The 13,646-nt window shown below is 46.7% G+C and overlaps 1 protein-coding gene across 2 annotated transcripts in view; it reads left to right on the top strand.

The window, feature by feature from the left end:
• LOC119390908 (unconventional myosin-XVIIIa) overlaps positions 1-13,646 on the top strand; it is a 257,327-nt gene that overhangs the window by 44,588 nt on the left and 199,093 nt on the right. For both annotated transcript variants that reach the window (XM_037658613.2, XM_037658614.2), the window contains exons 2-3: positions 5,533-6,588; positions 10,470-10,676. In XM_037658613.2, coding sequence (XP_037514541.1) covers positions 5,602-6,588; positions 10,470-10,676 — 1,194 coding nt within the window. In that variant the 5' untranslated portion in view covers positions 5,533-5,601. The remainder of the gene's footprint in view (positions 1-5,532; positions 6,589-10,469; positions 10,677-13,646) is intronic.

The following is a 13,646-nucleotide window of genomic DNA, read 5'->3' on the forward strand; positions in this document are numbered from 1 at the left end:
GCAATTATATGCGTGCGTGTCTATCACTTAATAGTATATGCGTGTGTGTATGTGCGTGCGTGTCTAGCGCGCGTGTGTGTATGTGCGTTCGTTCGTGTCTGTATCGCGTGTGTACGTGCGTGGGTATGTATATGCGTGCGTGTCTGTGTCGCGTGTGTGCGCGTGTGTGTATGGGCATGTGCGTGTGTATCGTGTGTGTGCGTGCGTGCCTGTATTGCGTGTGTACGCGCATGTGTATATATGTTCGTGCGTACGTGTCTGACAGCGGTATTGGCACAAAAAGGCTTCCGGCCCACTCATTTCGAGCAATTCAAGTAAACCAAAACGTTTCTTCTTGGCTACCTTCTTTGAGCTCATCAAGACAACAATTAGGAACGAAATTTTCGACTATACTTTCTGCTGCATACATTACATGCGCTTAATACAACTTCGCGTTACGGACAGCCGAAGCGGCGACGGAGAAGTAAACCGCTCTGCCGCCAGTTGGTATACTCTTTTTTTTTTTTCGAAACGCATCCGCTTGCATTTATCGAAGCGTCTTAAAAATATATATATTTGTCATTATGTCCTATCGGAAGCCCACTTTCGTCACGACGGTTTTTAAGCGATAGATTCTCATTTAATGCTTCAAAAGGCCGAATAAACAAGCGCGCGCAGTGATTCTAATGCGGCTGCGGCGAGCCAGTGGAGGGTTCAGCGGGCCGTGCGCAGCGCGCCGGCCAGGGGAGGGGAGAAATCCGAGAAGAATTCAGGAGGAAAACGCGCGCGCGGAGGAGAGTGTCGCTACTTTCAAAATCAAGGGGCTTTACCGCGAACCAGCGTCACTGTGAAAGGGAGGTGTAAGATAAGATATAGGGTGCGTTTGTGGAGTCGCATACATGAGCTTCGGTGGTGCAGTAGTTAGAGCGCTCGGCTCTTATAATCGCGGACCGAGAGGTCGCGGGTTCGACATCCAAGTCAACGAAAGTTTTTCTTCTGATTTTTCTTTGTCATCTGTATTTTACTGACGCATATCCGTGGCCGAAATACGTCGGTGAAGTCTTGGTTGGACCCCGGCATAAAACACTTCCGTGTTAAAAAAGAAAGAAAGGTCCTAACGGCGACACCGCCGTGATGTTTTCCCACTATTTGGGAGCACCATGACATGACATAACATGATTACAATTCTTAGCTTAGAAGAAATAAACAGTTGGAAGTTAGCGCTCGAGCTGTCTCCTCTCTTCTGTCCCCTCTTGGTTGTTGCGCTGCTAAGAATTGCAAGGATGATAGAAAAGGCCCGTTGATTCGCCAGCGCTCTGTTCTAGGCGCGACATTCAAAAACGGAAGTTGGAACCGCTCTTTCTTGTAATAGGCAACCACTACGAAATGAGCATCAATAACGTTTTTGAAGAATGTGGTAATATTATTTTTGTATTCGTACGTGCTGCCTTCTCGTAGCGAGACATCGCAGGAATGGCCACAGACAAAAAAGGAAAGCATACGTACATAATGGAGCATATTTTAATACTAAAACAGTTGTTACTGACATAAATTGGCTGTGTACGTACTGATCATATAGAGGGAACAGGAATGTATGTGTCATTCGCATGTTATGCAAGGGCATATGCTGTGAAAATATTGAACATATGTTACAACAACGATCGAAAACAGCATTATCAACAGCCATTGGACACGTTACGCAGAACTGACATGTTTATATTTGTGTCTGATTGGCTCATTCGTTACCGCCGACTAATATGTGTCGTCGTGACACTATGTTTCTGTCAATAGGGCGTTTTAGCAGCGCTGCTTTACCGTGCGGTAAGTATGGAAACATTGCACCGGTCGTGGTCGGTAAACTTAGTCTGCAAGACCTCTCATCATTCCGCACGTTACCCTGCGCATCGAGCAACTCGAGCAGCTGGAACGTTTGCGGATCGTACATTCAACGTGGAACACTTAACCTTTTTTTTAAAGCAGCGATGCTATTGCCGGTACTGCTAAAACAACGTAATGCCGGGGGAATTATAGGTACGCTTCGGTTGCGCGGAAACGGTTGAACAACTCTAGTTATTTCGAGCTTGGAAATCTGCTGTGTGCGCAGATCCTCTGCGCGGCTCTTTCTCTGCGCGATGGGGTGAGTGAAGCTTCCCGCCTGACGGCTTCGATTTTCGAAGGAAAACAGCCTCTGCGCATTTTCAAAACAGTAAGCGAAAGCCAGGAGGGAAGGAAAACGAATCAAGCTGGTGCGGAGGATAGGTGTTCGAGTGCACTTTGCGTCTTTGGCTATTCATGGCGCTTGGCGATGTTTTGTATAGCTTGAGAGCTGAGACGCCCCGCGGCGCCACTTTCGCGTGTCCACATTTTTTAGTGTTTGCGCAAGAGAAACTGCTTCGTTTACGATTTAAAAAAAAAAAATTTATTTAATACACACTGCGGACACGAACTTGAACGGAGCACAAATGTTAGCGAAAACCAACTTTGAATTACGAATCGAATACTTATACGATTTCGAGACGAAGCGTCCTAAGAAGGTGATGCGGAGTTCGTTTGGTAATGAATTATTTTCATTTGCATTAACTCGCTTTTCCTATAGCTAACAGTCTTCGTGCGAGCTCCCATCGCTCTTTTTCTTTCGATCGAGACTCAAGTTCTGCAATATTCCTTTTTGTTCAAACGTTAGCGATTCCGAAGTTTTGTAACCTTATGTTCGAATAGAAACGAACATATTCGACAATTCCGAATAGCGATCGCTCGACCGGAATACACCCGCCACGGTGGTCTGGTGGTTAAGGTGCTCGACTGCATGACCCGCAGGTCGCGGGATCGAATCCGGCCCGCCCCGGCCGCATTTTCGATGGAGGCGAAAATGCTAGAAGTTCGTGTTCTTAGATTTAGGTGCACGATAAAGAACCTCAGATGGTCAAAATTTCCGGAGCCCACCACTACGGCGTATCTCATAATCATATCGTGGTTTTGGGACGTTAAACCCCAACAATTATGATTATATCGACCGGAATACGAGTTGAGTATATATCGAAAGCCGTTCTATTTGTATTCGCACACATGTAAGCAAAGCCGGAACGCTCATTGCCATTCTCGCTTCCGCGTAGTAACTGAATACTGTAAAAAAGATTTGCTGTGAAATTGGAATACTTAGTGACTGCGAGGAAGCCGGATTTCAATGAGCGTTTTGTTCATTTCCGAGTGCTCGGACTACTTCGCCAGAGTTTATAGACAAATTAAAAAAAAAAAGCGATCAACTATATATCTGCCTATTCCAATGATGTTAAGTGATGTGGCACAGGCAATCATTTTACTACGCAACGGTGTGTGCATTCACGACCACTGGTGTGTTTTGATCGTGCGGCATTGCGGGCCAGCGTGCGCTTGGGACGCTTTTCAATGTCAAAGCCACACTGTGCGTTTGTGGTCTCGTATCGCGACCAATATCGTGTCTCGGTCTCTTCGTGTTATCACCGGTATCATCACTTCAGCGGCTCTACGACTCTCAGACCCGTGTCCGTATGCGGGGAGCCACTGACTGCTCGCAGTTTCTCCGCTTATCGACGCCTCGCCTGTTTGCCACACCGAGAGTCTCAAAGTGGGCTGGTTGGTTTATCGTTATAGAAGCAACTGATTGCAGCGCGAACTGACAACGACGACAAAAGAAGTCACAAAAAAGGACACGGAGCGCTCTTTTGTTTTCGTTTGTGTCATGTTCGCGCTGCAATCAGTTGCTTACCCCACCCTGCAAGGAAAAAAAAAGGACGCCTCGCAAGTTGCCGGTGTGCCACGTACATCATAAATGCGGAATCAAGAAAGGTGCAGCATGTTTTGCCACTCTTTTTGCAACTTCACGCTATTTAAAGTGCGTATATACATTACGCGCGCCACTGATTGTGAAGCGTATACTTGCTGTGACTAGCTGCTTTCATCTTGCACCCTTCACGTGAATGTTTCGATCCTTCAGCGCCGAGTCACCGATATCACGGCTCAAAGAAATGAAGGATTAGTGAAATAAAGGTAAAAAAAAAAAAAAAACTTGGAGGACATTTGAGCTTCGCCTTCAAGAGTACAACACTATAACGTAATCGAGCCCGTGCGCATCGCCTTCACAAATGTTAGCCTGGCTTCGGTTCTCGGTGCATGCCTCAACCGTGCCGTAAGGAAACGAACGACTGTGCGCGTAACATTGGCAGTTTCAAACTGTCCTAGAATGCCTACGGCAAGTACAGTTCTTAAGTGCCTACTACGTCATAATTCTTCCTTTTTCGAATCAGCGAAGGGCCCACTACGCGTCCGTAAGGCAACGCGCGAACCTACGCAGCTGTTCACTTTGTTGATGCTTTTGCAGCTAATGATGATTAATTATTTCTGAGCTCTTTGTAATGGATATACCTTTAAAACTCCTACTCGTTGCGCAGTTTACATGTTTTGACGCCTGACGCGATTCTACGCTTCTACCACGCAATACTGCATGCGTTAAGGAGACTCCTTCCACTACGTGACCTTCATAAAGTGTTTTTCTTTTTTTTTTTTTGACGCAGTTTCAAGCAATATCCTGGCTCTGTAGTAGAACACCTGCTTGCCTCGCAGACGGCCTAGGTTCGATTCTCACTCGAATCGAATAATTTTTGTTTATTTTATTTGTATCTTTCTCGATCTTACGGCCACAACTAACGCCGCCGACATTGGAATTTCTGCGAAACGAGCGCTTTAACGCTGTCGCGTTAAAATGTTTCACTCTTGCACTATGGCCCCTGTAGATATGGGCTTTTTGAAAAGCTAACTTTCTGAAAAGAAAATTTAGGGCTGCGAGCAAGCCTAAAACTTATCGCTACGAATATCGACACCTTGGGTGGAGACCACGGTTACCAGATTGTACCGAGCTAACAAGCGAATAATCATCACAAAAGAAGCCCCAAAAAAGCGGCGCGACTTTCGCGAAGAAGCAGAAGTTTCATGAATTTTCCCATACTTGAAAGTATTTTTAATCATAATAAAAAATTTCACTCAAATGCGAAGGGAAGTTAACAAAAACCACTTTATTTATTTTGTACTGCGAAAATATGCGCAAATATGAACGAAAGGACATATTTACTTTTAAAATTGTCTCCAGGGTAGTCTCCATTCGGTTGAATCCACGTTTTCCAGAGCATGATTAAAGTCACTAGGTAATTCCCGCAACGTATTTTTGACTTCAGTACTCAACTACACAAAGTCATCGGCAAACACGCTATTAGTGAACGACAGACGCGCTATTGGGGAACGTGACGATCACTAAAATAACTATATTTGCTGGAAAAATGCAAATAAGCCCAAAAAACACGACAAGAGACTATTCTACAAGTGACTCGGCGAAAAAAAGAAGCCGAAATCCACTTATTACAAGCGGAACTGGCAACTCTGGTGGAGACGCAGAAGTGGCGGCTTTTGTAAAATGGAGATTTGTTCCACCGCTTGACAAAAAAATGACGTCTTGGAATTACTCTTTGAGTCACTTAGTCTTGTTGTCCATCTAAGCTTCACAAGGTGTTTTCGCTCTTTCAGGTAGCCCAGGGCGCCCTTGTCTGACGTAACCACGGAGGCAACGGGGTGCCCCGCCGAGGAGGAGCAGCCATGTTTCCCTGGAAGAAGGCCAAAGACAAGGAGGACAAGTCCAAGCGACGCGGAGGCGGCGGCGACGACAAGAAGTCCTCGGGCAAGCTGTCCGGCAGCGAGGTCCGCCGACGGAACCTGGTCATCTCCGGACCGATCCCGGCGCCGGGCAGCGGGCTCGTCTCGCCGCTCGCCGAAGAGGAGGACTTCTCGGACCACAGCGGCGGCGGCGGCACTCTTCCCCACGACTCCTCTTCCTCTTCGCCCGTGCAGCAGGACGGTGGCGGCCACAACAAGAGGCCTCCGCCGGTGCCCCCCAAGAAGCCAGCAGTGGCCCGGACCCTGAGCGTGCCGAAGTCGAAGCCCCCGGACAGGCCCGCGCCACGGTCGACGAGTTTGACGGCTCAGCCTCTGGTGGACGCCTTCAAGACGGCGGTTCGCAACGGGCATCCGTCCGCAGAGGCCGAGTACGGCGAGCTGCAGCAGCGCTTCGCGGCCATCCGGAGGGCGTCGGCGACCGCGTCTACGGGTCCCGGACAGACAGTGCGCAGCTGGCCTCTTCCCCCGATCCGCACGGCGGCCCGGTGTCCGCAGCCGCGCGTGCTGAGCGTCACGCGGCAGCCCTCGGGCGACTTCGGCTTCTCGCTGCGGCGCTCGGCCCTCTCCGACGGTCTGGCCGCCGGCGAGGAGCGCCGCCGCACGCTCATGTTCGCCGAGCCGAGCACGCTGCCGGCCGCTGGCAGTGGCAGTGCGACGGGCCTGTTGCCGGGCGACCGGCTGCTCGAGGTGAACGGCGTGAGCGTGGACGACCGGTCGCGCGAGGAAGTGATCGAGATGGTGCGCTCGTCCGGCGACCGCGTTCTGCTCAAGGTTCAGCCGCTGCCCGAGCTGTGCGAGATCGTGGCCCGCGTGGCCGGTCCTGGGGCGCCCCTGCAAGGGGCTACCCTCGGTGCAGGGGGCAACCGGACCCTGTCCCGGGCGGGCAGTCGCCGACACAAGGCACTCGGGGTGAGCTTCGCTTAGGCCCCCTCACTTGCTGACGCGCAATGTTTCGAGAGTATCGTTAACTGGCAGTGCGCGTGTGGGTATATGCTCGTGTCATATGATGACCCTTGAGGATACAGAACTCCATCCTAAGTTTTATGATCCCGTAATTTCAAGAACCTTCAATGTATCCTTGAACTCTGGTCATTTAGACCACCTCAGGGAATGTCTGTGTGTTTCTTGTTCTCCTTGACGTGTTTAGTGTTTTAACAATGGAGCTCTTTAGGCTTGGGATTGTGCCGGCCGTCGTTTCGGAAAACTCGGCGGGTGTGCACCACAGAAAGCAAGTATGTGCCAAGCAGCTCCCAGCATAGCATAGCCATGCATAATATAGCCCAGCAAGGGGGTGGGAAGGAGAAGTGAGGGTGAGGAGTGATGTGAAGGTGAGAACGAAGTTGGGAAGAGGGTAAAGCATGACATAGCCTTGTATAGTATAGCTCAACAAGGAGCATAGCATAGCCATACATAATATATTACAGCTAGGGGGGGGGGGGGGGAAGGGGAAGGGAAGGTGAGGAGTGACGTGAAGGTGAGAACGAAGGTGGGGAGAGGGTAAATCATGACATGTATAGCTCAGCAAGGAGCATAGCATAGCCATACATAATATATTACAGCTAGGGGGTGGGAAGGGGATGTGAAGGTGAGGAGTCATGTGAAAATGAGAACAAAGGTGGGGAGAGGGTAAAGCATGACATAGCCTTGTATAGTATAGCTCAGCAAGGAGCATAGCATAGCCATATATAATATATTACAGCTAGGGGGTGGGAAGGGGAAGTGAAGGTGAGGAGTGATGTGAAGGTGTGAACAAAGGTGGGGAGGGGGTAAATCGTGACATAGCCTTGTATAGTATAGCTCAGCAAGGAGCATAGCATAGCCATACATAATATATTACAGCTAGGGGGTGGGAAGGGGAAGTGAAGGTGAGGAGTGATGTGAAAGTGAGAACGAAGGTGGGGAGGGGGTAAATCATGACATAGCCTTGTATAGTATAGCTCAGCAAGGAGCATAGCATAGCCATATATAATATATTACAGCTAGGGGGTGGGAAGGGGAAGTGAAGGTGAGGAGTGATGTGAAGGTGAGAACAAAGGTGGGGAGGGGGTAAATCATGACATAGCCTTGTATAGTATAGCTCAGCAAGGAGCATAGCATAGCCATATATAATATATTACAGCTAGGGGGTGGGAAGGGGAAGTGAAGGTGAGGAGGGATGTGAAGGTGAGAACGAAGGTGGGGAGAGGGTAAAGCATGGCATAGCCTTGTATAGTATAATTCAGCAAGGTGCATAGCATCGCCGTGCATAATATAGCAGAGCAGCAAAACAGTTTGGGCCAGTTGGTTGGAATTCATTTTTTCACTCGGTTACAGCGCAACACACACGAGGACAATAAAAGGAAAACGGCAACATGGCGCTGACTCACAACTGAAATTTTATTGAAAAAAGGTGAAACATATCTGTATTAAGTGCATTCAACTAAACATGCGCAGAGCAAAAGATGCATCAAGGAAGTGTAGGGAAAAAATTGAGATAGTGAAGAGTGGCACAGGTAACCAAATTCTTTCCCAAGGAATGCGACTTATGGTTCACTTATAGACGTGCCATCCCTAATCGTTATATGGTAGGTCTCAGTGATTTCTCTTGTCAATTGGTTAGGATGCTTACAAATGACGGTGGTCTTGTTAAAAAAGGGATAACAACCGCATGGCCTGCAATGCTCCGGTAGATGAAGACACGCGACCCCTTGGAGTGACAACTCATGTTTCCTTAGTCGAACATTGACACATTGTTTCATTTGTCCCACGTACTCTGTGCCGCAAGATAACGGAATACACAACCTGTTTGAGGCATGCTACGTACTTGTTTCTGTGATTGACAAAGCGCTGAAGGATAAAGCAGTAAGGGGAAAGTGCAAATAAGGGGAAAGTAACTTGGGGATCATCCCCAAGTAAAATAGCACTTATTTGAGGAAATACAGGCTAGTGGAAGCAATTGGGTGATCTTGGAGGTCGTGAGGCCACGCGGTCGCGTGTGGTAGCCATATTGAACGCCACTGTACATGTAAGGCATTCCAGTAAAGCTTTCAAGGTTGACGACTTAGTGCTTGCCTATGAACTTTGCTTTTCTGGGTTTGTAGGATTGTCTACATTTCAAAAATTTCAAATGTGTGCAGCACACACGTTTATATTGCTTTTCTTGCTCATAAGCTACTGTCCATCTTGATCGAGGCAACAGTACCTCTATAGTGCTGGCAAGTGTACCCAGTTATATACCAAGTTGCTACAGTCGAACCTGCATATATCGAACTTGCAAAAAGTAATAATATTAAGCATAAACAAAAAAAATTAAAAAGCGCGAAGTCATTCGCTATATCGTATAATTCGATATAAAACTTCTTACGGTATTTTTGATGTGAGTATTGATGCGCAAGTTGGCTTCATTGCACATCTTGGTGGTAATGCATGGAAAGCAGCTTTTTTTTTAATTTTTAATTATCTGTGGTTTGTGGGTGTGGGTCATGTGCAGGGGTGGCTTATATGTGAGGATAGGCGGTGTCAATGCAAAGAGCGCCCGAACACCTTCACGCGCAGCGATGCATACTCGTTGGGTGCCGGCAGCCTCTACATAGTTGGGCTTGGCCCTAATGTCGGCCTTGTTCTTCAGTATCGAACTCAGCGTGCTTCTTCGTGTTGCTTCAAACGGCGGCGTTAGTATTCTTTTCTCAAAGAGTGACTGTGTTGATCATCGCAAGCTTTCAACAGGTTCTTGTTTCACGGCAGCCATCGTGTTAACAAATGGGGTGAACCACTGAGAAGCAGTCGGTGACTGCGAACGAAGGGCGCAACGATGAGCAATCACGGGAAAAAGCACATGATGATGAGCGGTAGTTTCTACTCTTAATTATGAAGCGTCGCCATGAAATAAGGCGAAATAAGTGAGAACGCACGAACACAGGTGTTCTCAGTGATTGTTTATTTCGTGGCGCCGTTTCATAATTACGAATCCACCCCAACTCACCCAACTGTCAGTCCTACTTAACGTTAGTTTCTACTCGCTCCGCGCGGAGCTTTTGAAATCGTACTGCTCAATTTCGCAAATGCATGTAGGAAAGCCGTGAGGAAAAGCCAACGGCTTGTAAGGGAAAGCCAATTTCTTAGGGCGTTTCGTGGTGCCCGATGTTCGATATATGAAGTATCCTGGCTCTTTTCGTCCGATGTAGCCGTAGATTTTTCTGTGCATTGACGATGAAAGAGTGTCGGGTTCGAAAATATATCGATATAAAGGATCATTTGATTTACCCGTGTTCAATGTATTCACGTTTGACTGTATATGGCGTTTTTGAGGCCATACCGCGGCTCTGCTAGATCGTGGTGCATTGCTACAAGTGTCACCGCAGCGCTACTCCCACCCTTACAATCAGAACGCAGTGCATGAATGAATTGTTAAGGGCTGCACCCCTCCCCCGCAGTGGACACGCCTATGGTATACCGCAATGTTCTTATGTGGATACAGGGTTATTGCATTTGTGCAAACGGTCTACAGGAAATGTGGAACGGCTTGAGTCCCAGGAACATGTAAGCACACTGGTTTAAAAGTGTTGCTTCATGTCACTCGCATATCTGGGGGGCCGTTGGCACGTTCTGAAATAAAGTAATAAAAAAAAGCAAATAAGGTCGATCCTGCGCGTAGCAAGGGATAAGTAAGTGTGAAAATGTTAAAGAACAGACAGGCAATCCGGCTGAGTGCTTGTTTCCAGTCATAATGGTTTCGCAAGATACATGCACAGAGTTCTGTTGTGCTTGTACATGTGTCAGTTGTGTGGTTGTATAGTTGGTGATATTTCCAGGCCAAGACAGACGAGGAGATAGCGGCGGAGCGGCTGTGGATGAAGTCCGAGAAGGTGTGGGTGCTGTTCAAGGGAGGCTACACTGGTGCATCCTTGGTGTCCAGAAACGAGGCTGGCACTTCGCCGGCTGAAGAGGAAGGAAAAGTGCGTGTCCGCCTTGACGCCACGGGTGAAGTGGTGCTGGTGGACGAGGATGACGTCGAGAAGGTACACCTCTAATCTGCTTGCGCTGAAAGGAATAAAAAGAAAGCATGCCTGCGACTTCAACATACCGTGTAATCATACACATAAAGCGTTCCATGCAATATTACTACTTAAAAAAAAGGGGGGTATGCGACTATCGCTTTGTTAGATGTTTCTTTCTAAATGAATTTTCATAACCTGGATATACGTGCTGAATACTTTCAATGTCGTGAACATGTGTGTCCGTAAATTAGCCATCGCACATGGCCCGGCATGTTGGTCAAAGATGCCATAGAGGGGATATGACTACACCTAAATTTATTTGACCTTCTTTTTCTTTTCGAAAGTGGTTTGCATGCTCTAAGCTTGGCTTAGAGTCCTGGATGTAGTGTGAAAAATTGTGACCTTGCACACACCATGGTGGAACGAAACTTTTCTTTTTTGCCCTTCTGTGGCAAGAGCGTGGTACTGTATGCAGCCAAGCCAGATTGCAGAGTCATTTCACGCCAGGCGCATTTCATGCATTTGGGTGGTGGTGATGGTGTGTGTGTGTGGGGGGGGGGGGTTCTAGTTTGGGAGCCAATAGGATTGAAGTGTTTACTGTCCTCCTGCTTATTTGAACGAAAGAAGGGATTTTTTTAGAGGGGCTCGTTCCTTTGATAGACACAACCAAATGAATCCAACAAACAATTAGGCCGAGGAAAGCATAAGGGACGTTGCTTGTTGTGCTTTACCATAGTGTAGTAATTATTACATAAATTGAAATGAACTAAAGTGGACGAAAAATCACCCTTTTCATCGGTGGGATCCAAACCCACAACCTTTGTATTACGCATCCGATACCCTACCAGTTGAGCATCGGACGCATAATTCGCTTCATGTGTAATTCGCTACAATCCACTTCTTGCTGCATCCTTTGTTGAGCTTATTTTACAAGAATATTGTCTACGCTGTGGTTTTTGCACCCCAGTGACTGTTTGATTGGGAAGAGCTGGCATCCTGTTGGTGCCACTTAGAGTGTTCGAAAGAAAGATGACTTTTAAGGGCTCATTGTTCTCAGTTGTTTCAAATATGTAAAAGAACCTAAACAGTTTCTTCATGTTAAGAAATATACACCCTTGGGGCTTTCCTTCCAAACTCCTTTTCTGCTGTCAGCTCACACGTCTTGGTATGTAAGCAGTACCTGCTGTTTATAAAAAGACGTTCAAAGTTAGTGGCTTCTCTGGTCCTAATATTCGTTCACTAGACAAGCTATACAGGGTGTTCAAAGTTAAGCTTTGTGGTTTTCTTAAAATTCAGCGCTGGGAGGTACGAGAAAAGCACCTTTGAAGATAAGTTTTTTATTCAGGGGGACACTAAGTGAGGTAATAATTATCGCTGTCAGCTGCCCAATTAACTAAGATTGAATAATGAGCTTTTTAATGAGTGCAGCAAGCGGGCATGTTTGTATTGAAAAGTTGGAGGCAGTTGCGTTTCTACACAGTTCCACTTGAAAGAATTCTTGTAGCATGTTTGTGCCCCGAGATATATCGCTGCAAAGTTTAAATGCGATTTGCACGATTACGCATGCAAGACAGTGAGCAAAGGCGCAAAGCTCCTCCCTGGTGTGCCACGGCAGTTGCGTGCGGCATTTAATCTCACAACGGGTCGAAGGCATACTTTTGCTACCGTCTGACGATAGCAAGCAATGACTGCACGCCACATCGAGGAGGGGCTTCGCGCCAGTGCTCGCTGTCTTGCATGCGTAATCACGCAAACCACAATTAAACTTTGCACCCGGATACCTCGGAGCACAGGAATGCTAGAAGAGTTCTTCCAAGTGGAACTGTGTAGAAACGCGACTGCCTCCAACTTTTAAACACAAACATGCCCGCTTGCTGCACTCATTAAAAGTTTCATTATTCAATATCAGTCATTTGGGCAGCTGGCAGCGATAATTATTTTCTCACTTTGTGTCCCCCTGGATAAAAAACTTATCTGCAAAGATGGTTTTGACATTGTTCCCATGCTGAATTTTAACAAAACCATAAAGCTTTGAACACCCGGTATAGTTAACTGATGTGAGCAGTACAGCAATATTCAATTATGTCTCCTATGCTGACCTACTCGTAGGGCGAATAAAGCGTAGAATTCCTACACATTAGTTGTAAAATCAACACCTACTGTGAATCCTTTATGTGCTTGATTGGTCACGTTATGGAAGCTAATTTTTTTGTACATTTAAAAGAATTCGCATAAAGCTTTTGCTATTCAACTTCTCATCTTAGCACTTCGTCTTATAAAGTTTGTATAAGAGCGCAGATAAAGTACTTAGGGGCCTTACTTGAATTTTCAGTTAATAAGCCAAGTTGCTTCACTGCAAGATGTAAATATTTCTGCGCAGAAATGAAAGGAAACAGCATTTTGATGCTTCAAGTATTAATGCAAGTTTGAGTGGAGATAAGGGGGTCAGGTTATTAACTTTTACCACACAAGTAAATTTGAGTTTGAAGTGGAACTTCAACTGGGAAAGAGAGGGAGGGGTGGGGGGTTCAACCCTTATGGGGCATAATGTTGTGAATAATGCACGCCACCTATTGAGGGCGGCATTGGCATTTCTATCAGCTTCTTATACTAGTACAAAATTTGAGCTCTCTATTCTTAAAGGTTTTCGAGAAAAAAGTGGGACATATGTGTCCCACTGACCACTGAAATACAGTCGTTTCTGAAAGAAGAAAAGTACTTTTATTTTTTTATGCGAACCGTGTAGGAAGCTCAACTGCTTCCTCTTATGGAAGAGACTTCCCTGCGTGAAGCAGAGTGACAATTACATACTGCTATCAGTTGCACACAATGTTAGACTGGCTACGCTTTCGGAAATATATCTGTGAAAGCTTGTCAATTTTTCATTGCACATATTTTTGAGGAAAGCTTATGGGTGGGAATGAATAAAACCACTATAATAGCCCATTTAGGAGTTCGTGAGTATGAAATAAACTTTTCAAGCATACCGCT

Source organism: Rhipicephalus sanguineus, chromosome 4 (genome assembly GCF_013339695.2).
Source record: "Rhipicephalus sanguineus isolate Rsan-2018 chromosome 4, BIME_Rsan_1.4, whole genome shotgun sequence".
In the NCBI taxonomy this organism is placed as follows: domain Eukaryota; kingdom Metazoa; phylum Arthropoda; class Arachnida; order Ixodida; family Ixodidae; genus Rhipicephalus; species Rhipicephalus sanguineus.